This window comes from Amblyraja radiata, chromosome 32 (assembly GCF_010909765.2).
Source record: "Amblyraja radiata isolate CabotCenter1 chromosome 32, sAmbRad1.1.pri, whole genome shotgun sequence".
Lineage (NCBI taxonomy): Eukaryota > Metazoa > Chordata > Chondrichthyes > Rajiformes > Rajidae > Amblyraja > Amblyraja radiata.
The window spans coordinates 5177551-5201194 of NC_045987.1; the positions used below are offsets into that span (position 1 = coordinate 5177551).

General features: G+C 43.7%; 1 protein-coding gene across 8 annotated transcripts in view; it reads left to right on the forward strand.

Annotated features, from left to right (window-relative positions):
• astn2 (astrotactin 2) overlaps window positions 1–18655 on the forward strand; it is an 823694-nt gene extending 805039 nt beyond the window's left edge. For all 8 annotated transcript variants that reach the window (XM_033048879.1, XM_033048880.1, XM_033048881.1 and 5 more), the window contains one exon: window positions 17459–18655. In XM_033048879.1, coding sequence (XP_032904770.1) covers window positions 17459–17696 — 238 coding nt within the window. In that variant the 3' untranslated portion in view covers window positions 17697–18655. The remainder of the gene's footprint in view (window positions 1–17458) is intronic.
• Window positions 18656–23644: the final 4989 nt, after the last annotated feature.

Below are 23644 nucleotides of genomic sequence, written 5' to 3' on the forward strand. Positions count from 1 at the left end.
GGATAGGGCAAAACTCCAGTGAATGAAGCTGAGAAAGCTTGTAAAACAAGCTCTTTGAAGCGAGATACTCTCGACACTGGCTGTCCGATTGCAACTACATGTTTTGGCTGCCACACTGCAACCTCACCGCCAATTACTATAATAATGGCAGGTTGCTCCTGCAAACAGGATTTATTGCATTATTTCCACAGAAGGTTGTCACGAAAGATAAGGTCACATATGGTATCATCAGTATTACTCAAGCTAATTACCAGTCCAGTGTTCGAGCATCATACATTGAAGCAAAACACTCGCTGATCATATCCTGTCATCACTAATGATGCCTGGTTCCACCTCAGTAATATTTCCACTTTCTATTCTAAATCCACTCCGTGTGCTGCAGAACTTTGCTTCACAAGACGAATCCACTGCTTTTTTTTTCCAGTCGACCCTTTCAGATAACATCCTTCAGGTTACCCAAAGGCCCCAGCACGGTGACGTAGCTGATAGAGCGGCTGCCTCACGGAGCCAGGGACCCGGTACAATCCTGACCTCGGGCGCTGTCTGTGTGGAGTTTGCATATTCTCCCTGTGACTTAGAAACATAGAAAATAGGTGCAGGAGGAGGCCATTCAGCTCTTCGAGCCAGCACCGCCATTCATTATGATCATGGCTGATCGTCCCCTATCAATAACCCGTGCCTGCCTTCTCCCTATATCCCTTGACTCCACTAGCCCCTAGAGCTCTACCTAACTCTCTCTTAAATCCATCCAGTGACTTGGTCTCCACTGCCCTCTGTGGCAGGGAATTCCATAAATTCACAACTCTCTGGGTGAAAACGTCTTTTCTCACCTCAGTCTTAAATGACCTCCCCTTTATATTAAGACTGTATGGGCTCTCCACCCAGTTCTCCGGTTTTCTCCCACATCACAAAGGCACGCGGGTTTGAAGGTTAAATGGCATCTGTAAAATCACCCCGAGTGTGCAAGGAGTGGATATAGTGAAAGTGGGATATAGTGTAAATGGGTGATCGATGGTCGGCGTGGACTCTGTGGGCCGAAGGGCCTGTTTCCATGTTGTATCTCTAAAATAAACATTCTGGTTTATTTGTCTTGACTTGCTCTGTATGTTCTGTTCATCTCCTGTGCTAAGCTATGTTTAACTGGATGGTATAATGTGACAGAATGACTGGAAATGCAACAGAATAGTCATTTAATGTCAGCTCCAAGTGCACTTATGCTTTGATTTTGTTAGAGATACAGCGCTGAAACAGGCCCTTCGGCCCTCTGAGTCTGCACCGACCAGTGGTCCCTGCACATGGACACCGTACTGTGCACACTTGGGACAATTTAACATTTATGCCAAGCCAATTAACCTACAAACCTGTACGTCTTTGGAGTGTGGGAGGAAACCGAAGATCTCGGAGAAAACCCGCGCGGTCACGGGGAGGATGTACAAACTCAGTACAGACAGCACCCGTAGTCGGGATCGAATCTGGGTATCTGGTGCTGTAAGACTCTACCGCTGCGCCACCTGATTTGATGCGAAATTCAGATTCCCAGGTTTAATTTCCACAAGGCCTAAGTTTTTCCTACTTCTGGACTCACTCCTGCATTCCTCATCAACTTTTTTTAGTGCTGGATTAATAGTTTTCCTCGACTATTTGTTATTGCTTCAGTTTAAGAATAAGGGGTAGGTCATTTAGGCCTGAGGTGAGGGAAAACGTTTTCACCCAGAGAGTTGTGAATCTGTGGAATTCTCTGCCACAGAAGGCAGTGGAGGCCAATTCACTGGAGGTTTTCAAGAGAGAGTTAGATTTAGCTCTTAAGGGCTAAGGGAATCAAGGGATATGGGGAAAAAGCAGGAACGGGGTACTGATTTTGGATGATCAGCCATGATCATATGGCCTACTCCTTCACCTATTTTCTATGTACTACAGATTCGGACTCCAAACCTACCCACCTCCCTGTGCCCTGGTGCTCCAGACCCTAGTCTTGGTTCCGACCATGTTCAGAAACCCAACCCCAGCCCCACTCTAACCCATAAGATTAGACACAAAAGGCTGGAGTAACTCAGCCGGTCAGGCAGCATCTCCAGAGAAAAGGAACAGGTGACGTTTCGTGTCTCGATTCGTTTTTCTCCAGAGATGCTTCCTGACCCGCTGAGTTACTCCAGCATTTTGTGCCTGTCTTCGGCGAATAGCAGCAACCGCAGTTCCTTCCTACGCATTCTAACCCCTTCCCTACTCACCCTCCTCACATACTCTCTGGTACTCACGAGTGGTACTCATACACACCACTCACATTCTGGACTAATGTTGCTGAACTCTCATGATTTCCAAACAATCTGACGCTAGATTATTGGAGCTTTACTCTTATTTTAATAGTCTATAACTCAGCTGATATTGAACAGCCATGTTCTTTACACATGAAGCGCGAGGCCATGGAAGTGACTAATTAATAGGCTATTTTATCCGATCCAGCAAAAAGAAATGTTGTCAGGTCAAATTTTAATCAGATTTAAACTTGACAGGAAGCCCCAGAACACAGTTATTATGACTTGCTAAGCTCTTTGGGTTGTGTTATCCATTAATGATACCTCATCATCTGCCATATCATTGAAAAGCATCTGGTTTAATGGTTATTGTATTAATGCAATAGATCCCATCTTAAACCACTCAAGGCCAATGAGTACAAGTGCAACTTTCCATTTAACCTTTTGATTTGCATTCATCAATGCTAATTAACTCCTCTGGTGATGAAAATGATCAATTACAGATGTGTTAATCCCATCATGTTGTAAATTGTTTGCGAAAATGTAATTGTCTTCTTTCTTTAACCTTCCCTTTTCCCTCTCTCGCATATTTGCCGGTAATCAGCTTCCACTACAACATCATTTGCTCCATCATAAAAATGCACAAGGTGCTGAAGTAACTCAATGTGTTAGACAGCATCTCTGGAGAACATGTTTAGGCACGGTTTCAAGTCAGGGCCCTTCTTCAGACTGATTGTAGTCATGGGGAGAAAGTTGGAAAAGTAACCACTTCCCTTCCAGCTTTGTTTATTTAGCCAGAGGCTGGTGAATCTCTGGAATTATTTGCCACAGAAGGCTGTGGAGGCCAGGTCAGTGGATATTTTTAAAGCAGAGATTCTTGATTAGTACGGGTGTCAGGGGTTATGGGGAGAAGGCAGGAGAATGGGGTTAGGAGGGCGAGATAGATCGGCCACGATTGAATGGCGGAGTAGATTTGATGGGCCGAATGGCCTTATTCTATTCCTTATGAGATCTAAGGTGGGGCTCATCCAGCTTTCTTCCAGACTAAAATCAGTCTGAAGAAGGATCTCAACCTGAAACATCACCTATCTATGTTGTGCAGAGACGCAGCCTAATCTGCTGAGTTATGCAAGCACGTTGTGCCTTTCTTTGTAAACCAGCATCCGCAGTTCCTTGTGGCTTCATATGCCCCATCAATGTTGATGTGGAATAAAAAACATTGTTTCCTTGGAATCAAAAGCATCAAAGAACTTGGAAGACGTAAGAAGCTGGAATCTCGAGCAAAACAGAATAAAGGTTAATAAAACAAGGCTCAGCACTCATCAAAACAAATATTTTGAATTTTTTTCTGCAGCCTGATAGACCAACAAGGTGAAATATTTGACAATACATTGAAATGTAAACATCATCCATCCACACTTCATGAAATAAATATTGAAGCCATTCCAAATGGGAAATGTCAAAGGACCAGAATATGCAGAATTATCATATTGTGAATCAATATTCTACAATATTTTAATGCTGAACAAACAACTTTATCATATAGTTTTACAAGATTCATTATTTTGCCAAGATTACCAACACAGAGTTTTAGTTTTTTGATTTGGAGATACAGAATTATAGAGTTCCAGAGATACTAAACTTCGACCCACCGAGTCCGTGCCGACCAGCGATCCCCCGCGCACCAACACTATCCTACACACACCAGGAACAATTCACAACTTTACCGAAGCCAATTAGCCTGCAAACCTGCTCGCCTTTGGAGTGTGGGAGGGAACCGGAGAACCCGGAATAAAACACACGTGGTCACGGGGAGAACGTAGAAACTCCATGCAAGCAGCACCCGTTGTCAGGATCGAACCCTGGTCTCTGGTGCTGCAAGGCAGCGACTCTACCTCTGCACCACTGTGCCGCCCAATTGGGAATGTTTACATTAGACCGCAATGGTCATGTTCAGAGCCTTCGGTCGGAAAGGGGGAAACAATGGCGCAAGGAAACAACGACAGATGGCACAATGGGCTAAGTGTTCGGCTGGCAACCGGAATGTAGCCGGTTCGAATCGCACTTGAAGTGCATACTGTCGTTGTGTCCTGGGGCAAGACACTTCACCCACCTTTGCCTGTGTGTGAATGTGTGTGAGTGATTGGTGGTAGTCGGAGGGGCCGTAGGCGCAGATTGGCAGCCACGCTTCCATCAGTCTGCCCCAGGGCAGCTGTGGCTACAGAAGTAGCTTACCACCACCGAGTGTGACTGAGGAGTGAATGAATAATGCGATGTAAAGCGCCTTGAGTATTAGAAAGGCGCTATATAAATCCCATCCATTATTATTATTATTATTATTATTAATGGCGTGTGTTAACGAGGTTCCACGTCTGTGAGGTTCCTGTGTCTCATTATAATTGCAGCAATTATTCCGCCAAATTTTGTTCGTCCGTGGTATTATTATTACGTAATACTTATTTATCCGTAATATTTTCCGACTGATCAGGAACATTGCCACAAGGGATTGGATTATGGTTTATTATTTGCAGTTGACAAGTTGACCATTTTCCTTCTGAATTTATGATTTTGTATCTTGCGTGGACCCCAGCAACCCATTTTTGGGTTCCAGATTCATATCTCGTGGAAGTCATATCTTACTTGGTGCCAAAGTCAACAGACCTTCTAATTCTTTGTAACCTCGTTAGATCTGAATGTTCTTTTGTGGAAAGGACATTGGATCAAGAGAGGACAGGACCAGTTTCATTGCTAATGGTCCTCAGTCTTGCATTGGCTGCCAAGCCCATTATCTTGCAAGGTTCATACATAAAGAATTACAGCTCTGGTGAGTCCTTGGAGGATTTGTATCTTCAGTGTATTTGCACCGTGACATCAGATGGTATCTGATGGAAAAGAAGGAAAGAATTGGGACCAGAAATGCATTTTGCTCACATAAGAAGTGACCGAAATAAAAGAGTAAAAGGCATTTGAAAAGAACTTGAACATAGAACTCAGAAGGTACAGCACGGGAACGGGCCCTTCAGCCCAAAATGTCCATGCCAAACATGATAGCAAGAGTATCTGCTATCATTTGAACTTTGTGACAAATAAATTTGAACTTTGAGTAAGTTAAACTTATGGGCGGCACGGTGGTGTCGCAGTAGAGTTATGCCCCTGTCCCACTTAGGAAACCTGAACGGAAACCTCTGGAGACTTTGCGGCCCACCCAAGGTTTCCGTGCGGTTCCCGGAGGTTGCAGGTGGTTGCCAGAGGTTGCAGGTAGTGGAAGCAGGTAGGGAGACTGACAAAAACCTCCGGGAACCTCCAGAGACACAGGTTGGATCCTAACTACGGGTACTGTCTGTACGGAGTTTGTACGTTCTCCCGGTGACCGTGTGGATTTTCTCTGAGATCTTCAGTTTCCTCCCAAACTCCAAAGACGTACAGGTTTGTAGGTTAATTGGCTTGATATGAATGTAAAATTATTCCTAGTGTGTGTAGGGTAGTGTTAATGTGCGGCGATCGCTGGACGGCACGGACTCGGTGGGCCGAAGGGCCTGTTTCCGCGCTGTATCTCTGAACTAAACTAAACTAAACTAAACTAAACTAAATTAATCTCTTCTGCCTGCACGTAATCTATATCCCTCCATTCATTGCTTATCTCCTCAGGGTGAATGCACAGAGTCTTGCACCCTGGGTTGGGGAATCAAAAGCCAGAGGAAATTTTAAAGTGAGAGAAGAGAGATGTAATGGGAACTCGAGTGGCATCTTTTTCACTCAGAGGGCGATGTATAGAGAACAAGCTACCTGAGGAGGTAGTTGAGGCAGGTTCTAGGACAGCATTGAAAAGGCACTTGGATAGGTACATGGATATGAAAGTTTTCAAGGGATACGAGCCAAATCTCAGAGATCTGAGCCAGAGGGATATGCAGGCAAATGGGACTAGATGCTTAGATGGGGCATCTTGGTTGCCGTGGACAACGTGAAATGGGGCCTGGTCTGGTCTGGGCCACGTCCACAATTCGCTGCGTTACCCTTGACTCAATTGTTTCAAAGTCGTCTTGTTGAGTCTCATTGTCTGATCTCATCTAACAAACAGCTAACAATGGCCTGTTTCGTTTATCATCATTACATTTTTGCGTATCTTTCATTCATTTGCTCTATATATCTCTCTAAAAGTTAAGTATAGCTCTTAGGGCTAACGGAATCAAGGGATGTGGGAAGAAAGCTGGAACGGGGTACTGATTGTGAATGATCAGCCATGATCATATTGAATGATGGTGCTGGCTCGAAGGGCCGAATGGCCTGCTCCTGCTCCTGCTCCTGCTCCCATTTTCTATGTTTCGCAATGAATTCTGGACGCAGCCCAGACCATCACACAAACCAATTGTTTTAGTTGATCTGTTTACCCTTGCAGCTTCTCTGCACCTGCACAGTATTTCAAAGTCTCTCCTTCTCAGACAGATACTAAACATTTCCTTTTGTTCAGAGGATTGTGTGTCAGAGGTACAGGGCAAGAAACAATCTCTGTTGTCCAACCCATTCACAAAAATCCCAAATCGGTCAGTTCTCAGTGTGATTGTAAGCGACTCTGTAATTAAATATTGTGATGAATGCATTACACTAAAGTGCTCCATTAACAAGGGATAAGTATGTGTGATTCTGTCATGCTTCACTATTCTTTCTGTTTAACTTGTGAGTTTAAAAGATGCACCATCTGTCGGTCTCTGGAACCCTGCCTTGATAATCTTGGCAGTTCTGTACAAAACTGCACAAATGTGCCCCTGGCACCATGAAAAATACAACATGCAAAACTACCAGCATGAAACAGGCATTTACAGCAGGTTTGTTTTGTGAATTCATTTATCGATTATTCATTGAGGGCGGCATGTTGGCAGATTCGAGAGAGCTACTGCCTTGCAGCACCTGAGACCCGGGTTCTATCCTGACTGCGGGTGCTGTCTGTACGGAGTTTCTACATTCTCCATTTGACCTGCGTGAGATCTTCGGTTTCCTCCCACACTCCAAAGACGTACAGGTTTGTAGGTTAATTGGCTTGGCATAAATGTAAAATTGTCCCTGGTGTGTGTAAGAGAGTGTAATTTGTGTGGGGATCGCTGGTCGGTGCGGACTCGGTGGGCCGAAGGGCCTTGTCCCGCTCTGTATCTCCAAACTAAACCAAACTAAACTAAACTAAACTAAAATGTGCCAGTCCTTGGTTTAATCATTTTGAATTCTAATTTTAAGCACCCGTTTCAACCTTACGATTAACCATGAGAAAATCATCAGTTCCAGTTAGCAAAATTACTATCTGCTTTGGCTGTAAAACCTCTGAAGTTCAAAACTGCTGATAGTACAATTAGAAAAGTAATATAAGTTGCTAAAACAGAGCACTGACAACAGCTTCTGGTCAATGAGACTCGTCCTTGCATGTTTAATAACCAAAAAACACCCGGCCTTGCTATTTATTGAGAGCGTCAGCTAATAATATCCTATCAACTGAAGTCAAGCATCTGGGACCAGGATTCAAAGGATGTCCGTGGCGACATGTTGCCAACAGCACAACAGAACATAATCAAATATAGCAGTTCTGTATGTGTATGTAGGCGTGAGTATCTATATTACTAAAAGTCTCATCTTGACCACTTCCTGGTGCACTGTATATTGATTTTAGAAAAAACGCTGCCACTTACGTCTGTGATCTTTGGCCATCTTACTCAGAGTCCCCCTCCGCTGCGCAGGACAAGAGGATTTTTCCCATCGATGAAAAATAAAAGAGTTATTAGTGTTTAAAAAATGTTGAGATTCTCTCTCCTGAAGGCCACACCGCTTCCGGAGGGACTATAAAACCCGGAAATGTGGAGGTGCCTCAGTTCTCTGCAAGCTGGGGGAGCGAGAGGTCGCAATTCTCAGTCTGAGCTGTGTATAACACTGAACACATGTCTACTAAACTGCGAGTGGTTTTACTGACCTGTCAGTGCCCTTAATGTGGTTTGAAAATGGAGTTTGAAAATGCAAAAGTGAGTTTTGGCTTGAAAGTGCTAAAGCTGTGTTGCCTTTGGCTTGAAAGTGCTAAAGCTGTGTTGCCTTTGGTTTGAAAGGGCTAAAGCTGTATTGCCTTTGATTTGAAAGGGCTAAAGCTGTGTTGCCTTTGGTTTGAAAGTGCTAAAGCTGTGTTGCCTTTGGTTTGAAAGTGCTAAAGCTGTGTTGCCTTTGGTTTGAAATAAGAGACTTCTGCCATCGGGAACAACTGCTGATAGTTATTTCAGTTACATGCTAAAGCTTGACAAAACCTGCATAAAAGATGAGATTATCTCTGAACTTCTCCACGCTTCCAAAACCAGATTTTGCCAGTTAGTTTTTTACGAGACAGTTATTATTAGCAAAGCCCTTTAGACTTTAGAGATACAGTATGGAAACAGGCCTTTCGGCCCACCTATTCCTTCGCTCCATAGATGCTGCCTCACCCGCTGAGTTTCTCCAGCATTTTTGTCTACCTTTGATTTTTTCCAGCATCTGCAGTTCTTTCTTAAACATTCCCTTATCATGTATCTGTACACTGAGGATGGCTCGATTGTAATCGTGTGTTGTCTTTCCGCTGACTGGTTAGCACGCAACAAAAGCTTTTCACTGTACCTCGGTACACGTGACAATAAACTAATTAATAAACTAAACTAGGGAATTACGTTATCACGGGTAGGTCAAAATATCTGAAGATGGGTCTCGACCCAAATGCTCGACCCCCATTCCTTCTCTCCAGAGACGCTGCCTGTCCTGCTGAGTTACTCCAGCATTTTGAGTCTAACTTCGGTTTAAACCAGCGTCTGCAGCTTCTTCCTACACTATGGATCTATGGTAGACAAAATTGTTGGAGAAACTCAGCAGGTGCGGCAGCATCTATGGAGCGAAGAAAATAGGCAACGTTTCGGGCCAAAACCCTTCTTCAGACTGTTTCTCCAGCAGTTTTGTCTGCCTTCGGTTTTCCAGCATCTGCAGTTCCTTCTTGAACGATGGATCTATGGTACTGTTTTATTTAAAAGGCAGTGGTATTAAACCTGACATGTCCACAATTTGAAGTATGCGCAATCGAAATGCTTTGGGGCGATTGGTATGAATTCCCCACAGCCGTCTATAATCCTACGCTGCCTCCAGCAGAGATCCCATTACCTAAAGAGTGATTGTCGTCAATCACATCAGCGGCGTGATTCATTAGCGGGGGAGGAGAGCCTTGCCAAAGAACACACAGGGAACAGAGAGAGCAAAGGGGGGTGGGCGTGCGGGAGGGAAAGTGCGTTTGCTGTACCTCAGCCACATAAGAAAACACTTAGCGCAAATTACCAGACAAAGCGCCCAGACCGTTCTCATATGTGAATCGCCGCGGTAGGTTTCAATGACATCGCGCGTGCTGGCTTGCAGTGAACGTTGATTAAAGGAAATTAATTTCAACAGACGATTGATTACTTGAATATTCACAAGGAGCCCGAGCCAGGTTAATGGAATATTCATGGCGAAGAATTAGGGTTGGCGAGGCTCTATTTCCAGCAAGCACTTTAATTATAGGGTTTGCACGAAATGATTGTCATGCTGTAAATATTATTCAGATCTAAAATGGTAGAAGTCAGAAAACTGCTATTCAGATTTAACAACCTGCCAGCTTGGCACTGGTGGTAAAAGATTCGAGAGAGTATTATAAAGGTAAGAATGCAAATGCTTTAAAACCGAACAAAGGCTCCAATTCAGACCAACTCAGCCTTTGAAAAGTAGTTGAGACTTAAACACAAATCGTTATCAAAGTCTTTTGAGCCCGTAACAGGCCCGGTGAATGGGGGGAATGTTTTGCGTATCGCTCAGCTAGAATCTCACAAGAGATTTGATAAGGGGGTTTGCAAGAATGGTGGATTAAAAAAAAGCAGAGAAGTAAAGATAATGTCAAAAGGTAGCGATTCACATTGTGAAACTGTCACCAGTTGAGATCCTTGGTTTCTGTCGCTGCAATACTTAGTGATGTTGCTAATGAGGCTATTAAATGTATGATGTCAATGTTTTCTAATTGCTCTCTGGATGTAGAAAGTGAGGGAATAATGTTCAAAAAAGTTCAGTTCTCAGTTTAGTTTAATTGTCACGTGTACAAGTCCAGTGAAGAGCTTTTTGTTGCGTACGATCCAGTCAGCGGAAAGACAATACGCGAATACAATCGAGTCATTTACAGTGTCTAGAAAGTAAGGAGTGTTGCTGGAGGAGTAGAGGTTTAAGGGCCTGTCCCACTTTCACGACCTAATTCACAACCTTTTTTACTCGTGGACATTTTTCATCAGGCTAGAAAAACGCCCCGACCTACTTGATGCCACGAGTACCTACGACTAGCATCACGACCTACCTACGACCTACCTACGACCTCGTGACGACCATGCTGCGACTATGAGTCAAGGGCAAACTCGGCAGAGGTCGTGAATCAGGTCGTGAAAGTGGGACAGGCCCTTTAAGAGCGAGGAGCGATTGTACTGTGTGACTGTAGAACTGCTTCTGTGGCCCGCGCGCAAATAGTCGCCTGGCTTGGGCACCATCTTAAGGCATAAAGGTTAAGGGAAGAGGGGGGTGAACACAAACCTCTCCTGATCGACTAAGCTGCTGTAGAGATGGTGGACAGCTTCAGGTTCTGAGGCACCCATCATATTACCAGCAAGCTAACCTGGTTTCCTTCATAACTTAATAAGTTTTAGGAGCAGAGTAAGGCCATTCGGCCCATCAAGTCAAAACTAAGGAATCACGTTATCACAGCTAGGTCGAAATGTGCAGGAAGAAGCTGGACAGGCAGCATCACTGGATAGACGGAAACACAAGCTTTCCACTGTACCTCTGTATATGTGACAATAAACCAAACTGAATTGAGCTGAACTGATGGGGTGACGTTTCAGGTCAAGACCCTTCTTCAGACTTCGACCCGAAATGTCATCCATTCCTTCTCTCCAGAGATGCCGCCTGTCCCGTTGAAGTACTCCAGCAGTTTGTGTCTATCTTCGGTATAAACCAGCATCTGCAGTTCCTTCCTACACAGGGCAGCGGGGTGGCATGGAGGTACAGTTGCTGCCTTACAGCGCCGGAGACCTGGGTTTGATGCATTTCGGGTGAAGACCCTTCTTCAGTCTGAACAGATGGCTAATGTTCTCCTGTATGGGTGCAAGTGGTTATGGGGAGATGGCAGAAGAATGGGGTTAGGAGGGAGAGATAGATCAGCCATGATTGAATGGTGGAGTAGACTTGATGGGCCGAATGGCCTAATTCTGCTCCTATCACTTATGACCTTATGACCTCAACTAGAGAGTAGACCTGAACTACTATCTACCTTATTGGTGACCCTCGAACTATCTTCGATCGGACTTCACTTGCTTTACTTTTTACCTCCTTCAGTCTGAAGAAGGATCTCGACCCATTCCTTCTATTCTGTCCCGCTGAGTTACTCCAGCATATTGTGTCTTATCACAGGTTGGCCAATGGGTTAAACATCGCTGGCTTGCGGAGAGGGACGTTAGTAATTGTTGTCCATGGACCATCATCTGTGGATGACTAAGAACAAGCAGTGAGGCCATGCCAGTGTTTTGCCAGGGAAATGCATATTTCTTGGCATATAAAAGGCAATAAAACCAACGGGAAACAAAAGCAAAATGAGACAAAAATCTACAAGGACGGCCAAGAGTAGTTGCCTTGAAAATGCTTTAAACGGCGTCCTACCTGGAGATTTGCCTGTACCCACGCCAGGTTTTACTAGCACGCTGGAGCCATGCTGTCCAGCACAGCCTTGGTTGCTTTCCAAGGCTTTCCAAAGACCTTTTCTGCCCCTCTTACTTCACAGCTCCTGTGTCGACCCCAGTTCCTCTCCCACTAGTGGTAACATCCTCTCCTCATCCACTCTATCAAGTCTTTCTCAACATTCGGTACGTTTCAGGGAGGTCGATCGACCCCTCCCCTCATCCTTCTAAACTCCAGTGAGTGCAGGCCCAGGGCCGTCAAATGACTCCTGCACATTAACCCAATCAACCCCAGGGTCATTCTCGTAAACCTCCTGCGGACCCGACCCTCTCCACATCTAGTGCATCCCTCCTCAGATATGGAGTTAAAAACTGCTCACAATACTCCAAGTACGGTCTGACCAGTGCCTCACAAAGCCTCAGCATCACATCCCTTGAACAGCACAGGAGCAGGCCTATCAAACAAACATAGAAACATAGAAAAATAGGTGCAGGAGTAGGCCATTCGGCCCTTCGAGCCAGAACTGCCATCCAATATGATCATGGCTGATCATCAAAAATCAGTGCCCCGTTCCTGCTGTCTCCCCATATCCCTTGATTCCTTTAGCCCGAAGAGCTAAATCTAACTTGAAAACATCCATTGAATTGGCACCCACTGCCTTCTATGGCAAGGAATTCCACAGATTCACAACTCTCTGGGTGAAAAAGTTTTTCCTCATCTCAGTCCTAAATGGCCGACCCCTTATTCCTAAACTGTGTGACCCCTGGTTCCAGGGTCCCCCAACATCAGGAAAATGTTCCTACATTTTCTTGGCCCACAATGTCCATGCCGACCTTTGATCTCAAGTTAAGCTAATCTCTCCTGCCTACACGCGATCCATTTCCCTCCTATCCCTGCATATCTATATACCTATCCAAAAGTATCTTAAATGCCACTATTGTATCTGCAACCACCCCCGGCAGCTTGTTCAAGGCACCCACCATCCTCTGCATTAAAAAACTTTCCCAGCACTTCTCTTTTAAACTTTGCCTCTCTCACCTTAAAGCTATGTCCTTTAGTATTTGATGTTGCCACCCCCAGATAAGGCTTCTCACTGTCTACCTTATCAACGCTATAATTTTATATATTTCCATCAGGTCGCCCCTCTGCCTCCAATGTTTCAGAGAAAACAATCCAAGTTTGTTCATACGCCGGCACGGTGGCGCAGCGGTAGAGTTACTGCCTTGCAGCGCCAGAGACCCGGGTTCGATCCTGACTACGGGTGCTGCCTGTACGGGGTTTGTACGTTCTCCCGGTGACCTGCGTGGGTTTTTCCCGGGTGCACCAGTTTCCACCCACACTCCACAGGCCTACAGGTTTTTTAGGTTAATTGGCTTTGGTAAAAACTGTAAATTGTCCCCTAGTGCGCAGGATAGTGTGAGTTTTCTATGAGATTTTCGGTTTCCCCCCACACTCCAAAGACGTGCAGGTTTGTAGGTTAATTAGCTTGGTGTAAATGTAAAAATTGTCCCTAGTGTGTGTAGGGTAGTGTTAGAGTGCAGGAATCTCTGGCCGGCATGGACTCGGTGGGTCGAAGGGCCTGTTTCCGCGGTGTATCTCTGAACTAAACTAAACAAAAACCGAACTTCCCCGAATAGCTCATACCTATAGTTGCTGTAACTTCTCGCAGAGTTCTTTCTGGCCCCATGTTGTGTTATATCATCACCGGTAGCTTGCTTTCACTTGTAATAAACAACTGCTTGTCATCTTTTGTGAGTTCTTGTTGAGTCATGCTATAAAATGTCGTTGAGATTCTTTGAGAGAACCAATGTTATTTCCTTCTCGAGCCTCTGACTACTGACCCTGAAATGCTGGATGCAATTAATTACCGTGAATTGGCCCAATAATTCTGACATAATTAACTCGTTGGCTGTCAAATGGTGACTGCGAAGATTTATTCACACAATCTTATTTTGTTTCTCAGGTTTGTTGTTAGATCCTTCGACTTAGACTTAGACCCTTTATTTGTCATTCAGACCTTTCAGTCTGAACGAAATGTTGTTGCCTGCAGACCGAAATTGTGATGAAAATTGCTTGATACTTTGCTAAAAATATTACAATTGGTTCAAAAATACTGTCTTTACAACAACCACACTGTCTTTAAGTGTGTACTTGTTTGAGCATGAATTTACAGAAGACAGGCACAAAATGCTTGAATAACTCAGCGGGACAGGCAGTATCTCTGGATAGAAGGAATGGGTGATGTTTTGGATCGAGAGCCTTCTGAGTTACAAAAAGGGCGATACTGGGTGAAAAGATGAAGTACGAGAGTAAGCTGGCCAAGAATATAAAGAAGGATAGTAAAAGCTTCTTTAGGTATGTTAAGAGAAAAATATTAGTAATGATGGTCCCTGGAAGGCAGAAACAGGTGAAATTATTATGGGGAACAAGAAAATGGCGGTGGAGTTGAACGGGTACTTTGATTCTGTCTTCACTAAGGAAGATACAAATAATCTCCCAGATGTTCTAGAGGACAGAGGATCTAGGGAGACTGAGGAACTGAACAAAAATGCATTTGGTGAGAAATAGTTTTTGGTGGACTGATGCAATTTTGCAGGGCCCTGGTGAGACCACATCTGGAGTATTGCGTGCAGTTTTGGTCTCCTAATTTGAGGAAGGACATCCTTGCTATTGAGGCAGTGCAGCGTAGGTTCACGAGGGTAATCCCCGGGACGGCGGGACTGTCATAAGAGGAAAGATTGGAAAGAGTGGGCTTGTATTCACTGGAATTTAGAAGGATGAGAGGGTATCTTATAGAAACATGTAAAATTATAGAAGGACTGGACAAGTTAGATGCAGGAAAAATGTTCCCAATGTTGGGGGAGTCCAGAACCAGGGGCCACAGTCTTAGAATAAAGGGGAGGCCATTTAAAACTGAGATGAAATTCTCTGCCACAGAGGGCAGTGGAGGCCAAATCCACAAATTCTCAGCTCTCTGGGTGAAACAGTTCTCTTTCCTTGATAAATAAAAATAAAAGCTCTTTGATGCCAAGGGTTCATTTGATTATAACACATGGAAAATAAATTAATTGTTACACCTTAGATTTTGTCAAATGCATCTGTTATTAATGGTACCAAATGTTACTTAAGTTCTAAAAAATTAAGGTGAATTCAAGGCTAAGGAAAACAATGAGAGTTATTGAGTCATTCAGTGTGTAAACAGGCCCATTGGCCCAACTTGCCCACACCGGCCAACATGTCCCAGCTACACTAGTCCCACTTGCCTGCGTTTGGTATCCCTCCAAACCTGTCCTATCCATGTACCTGCAGCTGTTTCTTGAAGAAAGGTCTCGACCTGAAACGTCACCCATTCCTTCTCTCCAGAGATGCTGCCTGTCCCGCTGAGTTACTCCAGCTTTTTATGCCTATCTTCACTGTCTTTTGAACGTTGGGATAGTCCCTGCCTCAACAATCTCCTCTGGCAGCTTGTTCCATACACCCACCACCCTTTGTGTGAAAATTGCATAACAATATACCAGTAGCACAAATAAAAAGTATTTCAAGGAGCTGGAAGTGTGAGATGTTTATGCACAATATTTAAGTAACTAAGGAAAACCAAATAATTTCCTTATGTTGAATTTTCCCTTGCAGTGGTTGACTTTTGGTAACTTTCAAAGGAGCTGTAATATCAGCAGGAACTATTTGGCAGTCACACCTCAGAAAGGGTATGTCTGAGTTCCAAAGCAGATTTGGGAAACACTACAGAATTTCTTCCCACTGCCCCCAGCTAGTTCTTACTCAGTTTTGTTTTGTAAGTAATGGAAAGCTGGCAACTGATCAATACGAGACACACAGTAGGGCACTGGGTTCCCTATCTGCCACTGTCTCCGTTCCAGAGAAAGGCTTCACCCAGGGAGGTAGGAGTTGCAGTAACACTTGGCTGCAGCCACTCGCTCTGTAACCAGTTCAAGACCGAGTTTAGTGAAAATCACAGGGCAGACGTCTTCTCGATTGGGGAATGCAAACCGCTGGTGAAAGTTGCGCGTGTGTGTGTACGTGCGCTTGTGGGGTGAGGTCATAAAACCATGTGATAGGAGTAGAAGTAGGCCATTTGACCTATCACGTCTACGCCGCCATTCAATCATGGCTGATCTATCTCTCCCTCCTAACCCCATTCTCCTGCCTTCTCCCCACAACCTCTGACACACTTACTAATTAAGATTCTATCTATCTCTGCCTTCAAAATATCCACGACTTGGCTTCCACAGCCTTCTGTGGCGAATAATTCCACAGATTCACCACCCTCTAACTAGAGAAATTCCTCCTCATCTCCTTCCTAAAAGAACGCCCATTAATTCTGAGGCTATGACCTCTAGTCCTAGACTCGCTCACTAGTGGAAACATCCTCTTCACATCCACTCTATCCTACACACTATCCTACACACTAGGGACAATTTCCAATCTTTACTGAAGCCAATTAGTCTACAAACCTTAACATGTCTTTGGATTGTGGGAGTAAACCAGAACACCCAGGGAAAAGATTCAAGAGATTCAAGAGAGAGTTTATTGTCATGTGTCCTAGATAGGACAATGAAATTCTTGCTTTGCTTCAGCACAACAGAACATAGTAGGCATGAATATAGAACAGATCAGTGTGTCCATATACCATTATATAAGTATATACACACATGAATAAATAAACTGATAAAGTGCAAATAAACAGATAATGGGCTATTAATGTTCAGAGTTTTGTCCGAGCCGAGTTTAATAGCCTGATGGCTGTGGGGAAGCAGCTATTCCTGAACCTGGACATTGCAGTCTTCAGGCTCCTGTACCTTCTACCTGAAGGTAGTGGGGAGATGAGTGTGTGGCCAGGATGGTGTGGGTCCTTGACGATGCTGCCAGCCTTTTTGAGGCAGCGACTGTGTTAGATCCCCTCGATGGTGGGGAGGTCAGAGCCGATGATGGACTGGGCAGTTCACGAGGAGAAGCCCACGCAGGTCACGAGGAGACACGTACAAACTCTGTACAGACAGCACCCTCAGTGGGGATTAATCCAAGCCGGGTCTTTGGCACGGTTAGGCAGCCACCGTGCCCGCCCGTATTTTGTGTTGAGAGCTAATCATGAAATATGGAAGTGAAAATATTGAGCTCAATTCCCTATTGCAAAACAATCTCGCAGTCTCGGGTAGAGACTGGTGTTGGGAGCTCCAAACGACGCAGAAGGCTCGCGGCCCCCGACCGCGGGAGAACAAAGAAGGGAAGAGATTTAACTTTTTTTTTCGCCTTCCATCACAGTGAGGAATGTGGAGGAGTCACTGTGGTGGATGTTTATGTTAAAATTCATTTTGTTTTTTATGTTGCTTTTTATTGGTATGACTGTACGGCAAATCAAATTCCTCGTATGTGGCAAAAAATACTTGGCTAATAAAGTATGATTATGATGACAGAATATTGTAATCATATCTGTCTTTTCCTTCTTCTTTCATTTCCTACCACAGAAAAGCGCACTTGATTCTAAAACGGCTGGACAGCATAAGTGACCGCTGTGCATCATTGCTACGCAGTGCCTATATTCAGAGCCAGATGGACTCAGTTCTCTACTTCATCTGTCGAATGGAAGAGACCAGACCCACGGGGATGGTCTGGTACAGCACCTTACACGACGCAAAGGTGACTTGCGACGAGAAGCTCATGTCTGTCCCGCGCAACATCTACGGAGACGGCACATTGTGGTGAGACGGCTTCGCCAACTGAACTGTACTTTCATCTTGTGCTCAACTTTTGACATTTTAAAAGAAGCAAGGCAAAAAAAACCCCATAAAAACGGATCTTCATCTCAAACAATAGTGCGAACTCGATCAGACAACACATGTGTAAAACATAAGCCTTCCAGGCTTTGGTGCTTGTCCAACTGTTGTTTAACGAAAGACAAACTGGAAGTACATGATTGTTGATCTGAAGTGCTTAATTGCGATCAGCGGGCAAGTGAACAAGGAGGTTGTCGAGCCGATGCATAAATTAGTGAACTGACCAAAAATTCCCGGGAAGATTATTATGAAACGATGTAGCACTTTTTTTGTTTTGCTTTTTATAATTTGACCGATGAAGTGAATGCACAGCATTTTAACAAAATGATACAGAGTAACACGAGGAATACTGGGGTCTGTAGAAACTGAATGGAACGTGGGCGGAGTAGATCATTTTATCCGCCTTAATTGAGAGCAGAATTCAGCCCAGTGACCAGGTAAAGATAACTTCTCGCAGTTAATTCACAAATGTAGTCATGACAGATCATTCATGATTCTCGATGTGCAAAAAGTCTGATTAACAAATCACTGTTGTAAATAACAAGATGCAAAAAGTACCACAAAAAAACGCCCAGTCTTTACAGTGGAGAGACTGAGGGGAAAAAAAGACAGGTGGATCAAAAAACATTTTCATTGTTGATTGAGGATGTAGTCTATAGTGAATTATACCAGCAGGAAGCCTACATTCTTTGCCCCTCTAACTAACTAATAAATGCCTTTGATAACCCAACGTGTGCATTGGTACATAATGGTACGCAACAATGTTCTACAATGCATACCAACTTAATTTTTCTGATGGTAGCTGTAAAATGCTGGCTTGAAATTTCCTAACATTGCTTTAACCTAGACTTTGAAAGTAAATAGAATAAATGACTTTGAAAAGTGAAATGGTTTCCAGTGACAGTAGTAGTTATCTTATATGTTGGCTATTTCTTTTTTTTTTTGATTAAGTACAGAACCATGGACACTGAACATATCTTTCAGAAGATATTAGAGTGGAGTTTTCACCTGGTTCCTCCAGAGTTATCAACCAATAAAGGAGGTATTTATAGATAAAGTAATCGATTCCCTTTTATGCGTTGATGGAGTAATATATAACAGGTATTTTTCTTCTCTCGAAGAGGGCATATGAGCTAGAGCATATATATATATATATATATATATATATATATATATATATATATATATATTTATACAGCCATTTAAAGGGAAAAAGTTGCTAGCAGTTGCAAGGAGATCCTTAGGGTAGTAGATGCCAAGTAAAAGCAGGTGAAGATATAGCAGGTTCTAAAACTAAAATCGCAGGATAGCATATGAATGCATGGGGGTGAGAAAGAGAAAACTATACAAGTCAAATAAATTTAAAGGAACTTGGTGTCAGGATTGTTTGCAAACTCATTTCAGTCGTTAATATCTGATGTAGAATGAAGCAATTTGAAGGAACTTTTAAATTCTGGTGTCTAACTAAGGTGCTTTGAACTAGATACATTTAGCGTGGCTTATGATGGAATTAACTACAGACATCTGAGTAGGAAATGGGTTTTGATACTAATAAAGTTCACGTTAATTCCAAAGTTTGCCAGAAGATGAAGGGCCAGTATTATGTGATGTTCTGATTTGATCTAATTCTGCTCAATGGCTCACAGTTTCAAGTGAAACCTTTGCTTTTCTGGCTGTGAAAAGCCCCAGTCAAGGGATATTTCGAAGGCAGAGATAGATAGATTCTTGATTAGCTTGGGTTTAGTTTAGAGATTCAGCGCGGAAACAGGACCTTCGGCCCACCGAGTCCGTGCCGATCAGCGATCCCCGCACACTAGCACTACCCTACGCACACAGGTGGCAATTTTTACATTTACACCAAGCCAATTAACCTACAAACCTGTACGGCTTTGGAGTGTGGGAGGAAACCGAAGATCTCGGAGCAAATCCACTCAGGTCACGGGGAGAACGTACAAACTCCATACAGACAGCGCCCGTAGTCAGGATCGAACCCAGGTCTTTGGCACTGTAAGGCAGTAGCGCCACCATGCCGTCCAGTTATGGTACAGAGTGCAGTTTAAGTTTACATTCTGCACGGCACTAAAGAGGAATTTATTTGACTCTAAAAGTTGAGAATATCTGGTGGGATAAATGCTCGTTAAAAACAGCGAAGGTATTTGGAAAGCCCCAGATACAGATCTGAGCAGCAAAACTAAAAGCATCTCGTTCACTGAATGTAATGGAGTTGTGAATACTATAAAAAATAAGTACGTTTTGCACACATGATATGAAATACTAACAACCTTTTCCCTCAAAACAAAACTAAAAGGTCAAAGCTAAGCTCATAAAAATAGGGACTTTTTTTGAAATTCTCAATGTTTGAATGAAAAGTGGAGACTTTTGCTTCAGTTTTTTTTTAACGAACAGTTAAGTGCTTTGTGTAAAATTATTAATATATTGTCATGCTAAATTCTGCCTTCCCACTCCATCTAATTTTCGCTTCGCTATTCAAACATTTATTTAATGGTATGTTTTATAACCTCGAGGCTCAATGCCAACATTTCAAATGTTTTGTATTTAGCAGACGGTGGGCCGGCTTTCCCATTCCCTACATAAAAGGTGAGACACAGAGCTCTTATTTCTGAACCAACAAATAAAATACTTGTAGACGCATTATTTAATGGAAACAAGCTTTTCCACTTTATCCTCCACAAAGACCCGTTAATTAAAATTTCCATTTCTTCCGTAGATTAACATATTTTGCGGTGTATATTTATCAAAGACTGATTATGTTGTCCGAAAATAATGAGAAATGAGGAGGGACTACTCTGTTCCAGGTATTCCAGATGGTTCAAAACTCCATTTTATATCGTATGAGTTTATACGGTACGTTCATAGGTTCACAAGCTGCAGGAGCAGACTTTGGCCATTCGGCCCATCATGTCTGCTCCTCCATTCAATCATAGCTGATCTATCTTACTCATCAGTCTGAAGAAGGGTCTCGACCCGAAACGTCATCCATTCCTTCGCTCCATACATGCTGCCTCACCCGCTGAGTTTCTCCAGCTTTTTTGTCTACCTTATCTTTCCCTCACAACCCCATTCTCCTGCCTTCTCCCCATAACCCCTGACACCTGCACTAATCAAGTATCTATCTATCTCGGCCTTAAAATATCCATTGACTTGACCTCCACAGCCATCTGTGGCCATGAATTCCACAGATTCTCTACCCTCCGACCAAAGAAATTCCTCCTCATCTCCTTGCCAAAGGTACATCCTTTTATTCTGAGGCTATGTCTATGGCCTCTCGTTCCTCGACTCTGCCACTGGTCGAAACATCCTCTCCAAGATGTTAACTTGTTCAACCTTTGCGAAAGAAAACTCTGTAGGTTATGATAAATTTACATTTTGCATGATTGATTCAGGCAGACCCAACAATCTTGTAAAAAAGCTGGAGAAACTCAGCGGGTGCAGCAGCATCTATGGAGCGAAGGAAATAAGCAACGTTTCGGGCCGAAACCCGAAGGAAACCCGAAGGAAATAAGCAACGTTTCGGGCCGATTTTGGCCCGAAACATTGTTTATTTCCTTCGCTCCATAGATGCTGCTGCACCCGCTGAATTTCTCCAGCATTTTTGTGTACCTTCGATTTTCCAGCATCTGCAGTTCCTTCTTGAAAATCTTGTAAAAAATATGTGCAAGTCATAAAAAGCCAGTTGTCCAATGCCAAAAAGTCAAGTACTTGGATGCAGGATTCTACCGCAAGTTGAGCGGACTTCAGTCAAAAGCTTGTTCTTTAGATGGCCAAAATCACATGATATATTTTAGAACAAGTTGTGCTACTGACTTATAATACCGCACATGCGTCACGTTAAACTGGCATCTGAGAGTTGAGCTTTGAAAGTTGCCTTGACCTGCTTGGAATGTAATCTGTTCTAAGTGATTGTCCTCTGCGGCAGCCAATTGCGGGTCGCACATTTCTTATTTATGTTTAGCAGTTGAATGAAGTTTACTTAAGGCAGAGCACTATGTTATAAAGGCCATGTGACAGCAGAATCATTGTCAAATATCTCTGGAGATTTTCCTTCGCAAAAGTCTCCTTGAAATATCACAACTCTTTTTATTGTTAATGTCTGTGGCGATATGATTTAACTGCTTATGTTTCTCTTTCAGCTCTGGTCAAAGTTGCATCACTGTTCCTTATAACCATATTAACCATATAACAATTACAGCACGGAAACAGGCCATCTCGGCCCTTCTAGTCCGTGCTGAACACTTATTCTCCCCTAGTCCCATCTACCTGCACTCAGACCATAACCCTCCATTCCTTTCCCGTCCATATAACTATCCAATTTATTTTTAAATGATAAAATCGAACCTGCCTCCACCACCTCCACTGGAAGCTCATTCCACACAGCTACCACTCTCTGAGTAAAGAAGTTCCCCCTCATGTTACCCCTAAACTTCTGTCCCTTAATTCTCAAGTCATGTCCTCTTGTTTGAATCTTCCCTACTCTCAGTGGGAAAAGCTTATCCACGTCAACTCTGTCTATCCCTCTCATCATTTTAAAGACCTCTATCAAGTCCCCCCTTAACCTTCTGCGCTCCAAAGAATAAAGACCTAACTTGTTCAACCTTTCTCTGTAACTTAGTTGCTGAAACCCAGGCAACATTCTAGTAAATCTCCGCTGTACTCTCGCTTATGGTCTTGAGCTCTGAGCAGCCTTTGACCTGTTGAATATCACCATTTCTTCTGCATTGCCTCTGAACTAGGCTCTTGCATTCTTATTACCAGTCCCTGTTTTTTATTAGATAGACACAAAATACTGGAGTAACTCAGCGGGGCAGGCAGCATCTCTGGATAGAAGGAATGGGTGACGTTTCTTCAGAAGGTTCTCAACTCTGAACATCACCGCTTCCTTCTATCTAGAGGTGCTGTCTGTACGGAGTTTGCACGTTCTCCCCGTGACCGCGTGGGTTTTCTCCAAGATCTTCGGTCTCCCCCCACACTCCAAAGACGTGTAGGTTTGTAGGTTTGTAAGAAAGAACTGCAGATGCTGGTTTAAATCGAAGGTAGACACAAAATGCTGGAGTAACTCAGCGGATGAGGCAGCATCTCTGGACAGAAGGAATGGGCGAAATTACAGGTCGAGACCCTTCTTCAGACTGATGTCAGTGGGGGGGGGTTGGGGGAATAAGATAGAATGTAGTCGGAGGCAGTAAGACTGGTGGGAGAACTGGGAAGGGGAAGGGGATGGAGAGAGAAAGCAAAGGCTATCTGAAGTTAGAGAAGTCAATGTTCATACCGCTGGGGTGTAAACTACCCAAGCGAAATATGAGGTGCTGCTCCTCCAATTTGCGCTGGGCCTCACTCTTACAGTGGCTTAGTGTATGCGTAAATTAGTAGGATAGCGCAGGGATCGCTGGTCAGTGCGGACTCGGTGGGCCGAAGGGCCTGTTTCCACGCTGTATCTCTGAACTAAACTAAACTAAAGATGCTGCCTGTCCCGCTGAGTTACTCCACCATTTTGTGTCTATCTTCAGTGTAAACCAGCATCTGCAGTTTAGACTCTTGAGTTTATTGGGCATTTCAGATCATGTATACAATTACAATGGTATTTTTAATGCTACTCACAAATCCATTACATTCAGTGAACGAGGTGCATTTAGCTTTGTTGCTCACAACTGTATATACTACCAGGGGCTCCCAAATATAATTCCTGGTTTTAACAAGCATTTCTCCCACTAAATGCCTGGTTGTGTTTTGGTAACTTTACAGATTTCTGCCTTAGCCTTAACCCTCTTGAACTCCTCATCTTTCTCTAACGTTCTGTAGGACGGCAAGGTGGTAGAGTTGATGCCTCACACAGCGCCAGAGACTTGGGTTCGATTCTGACTA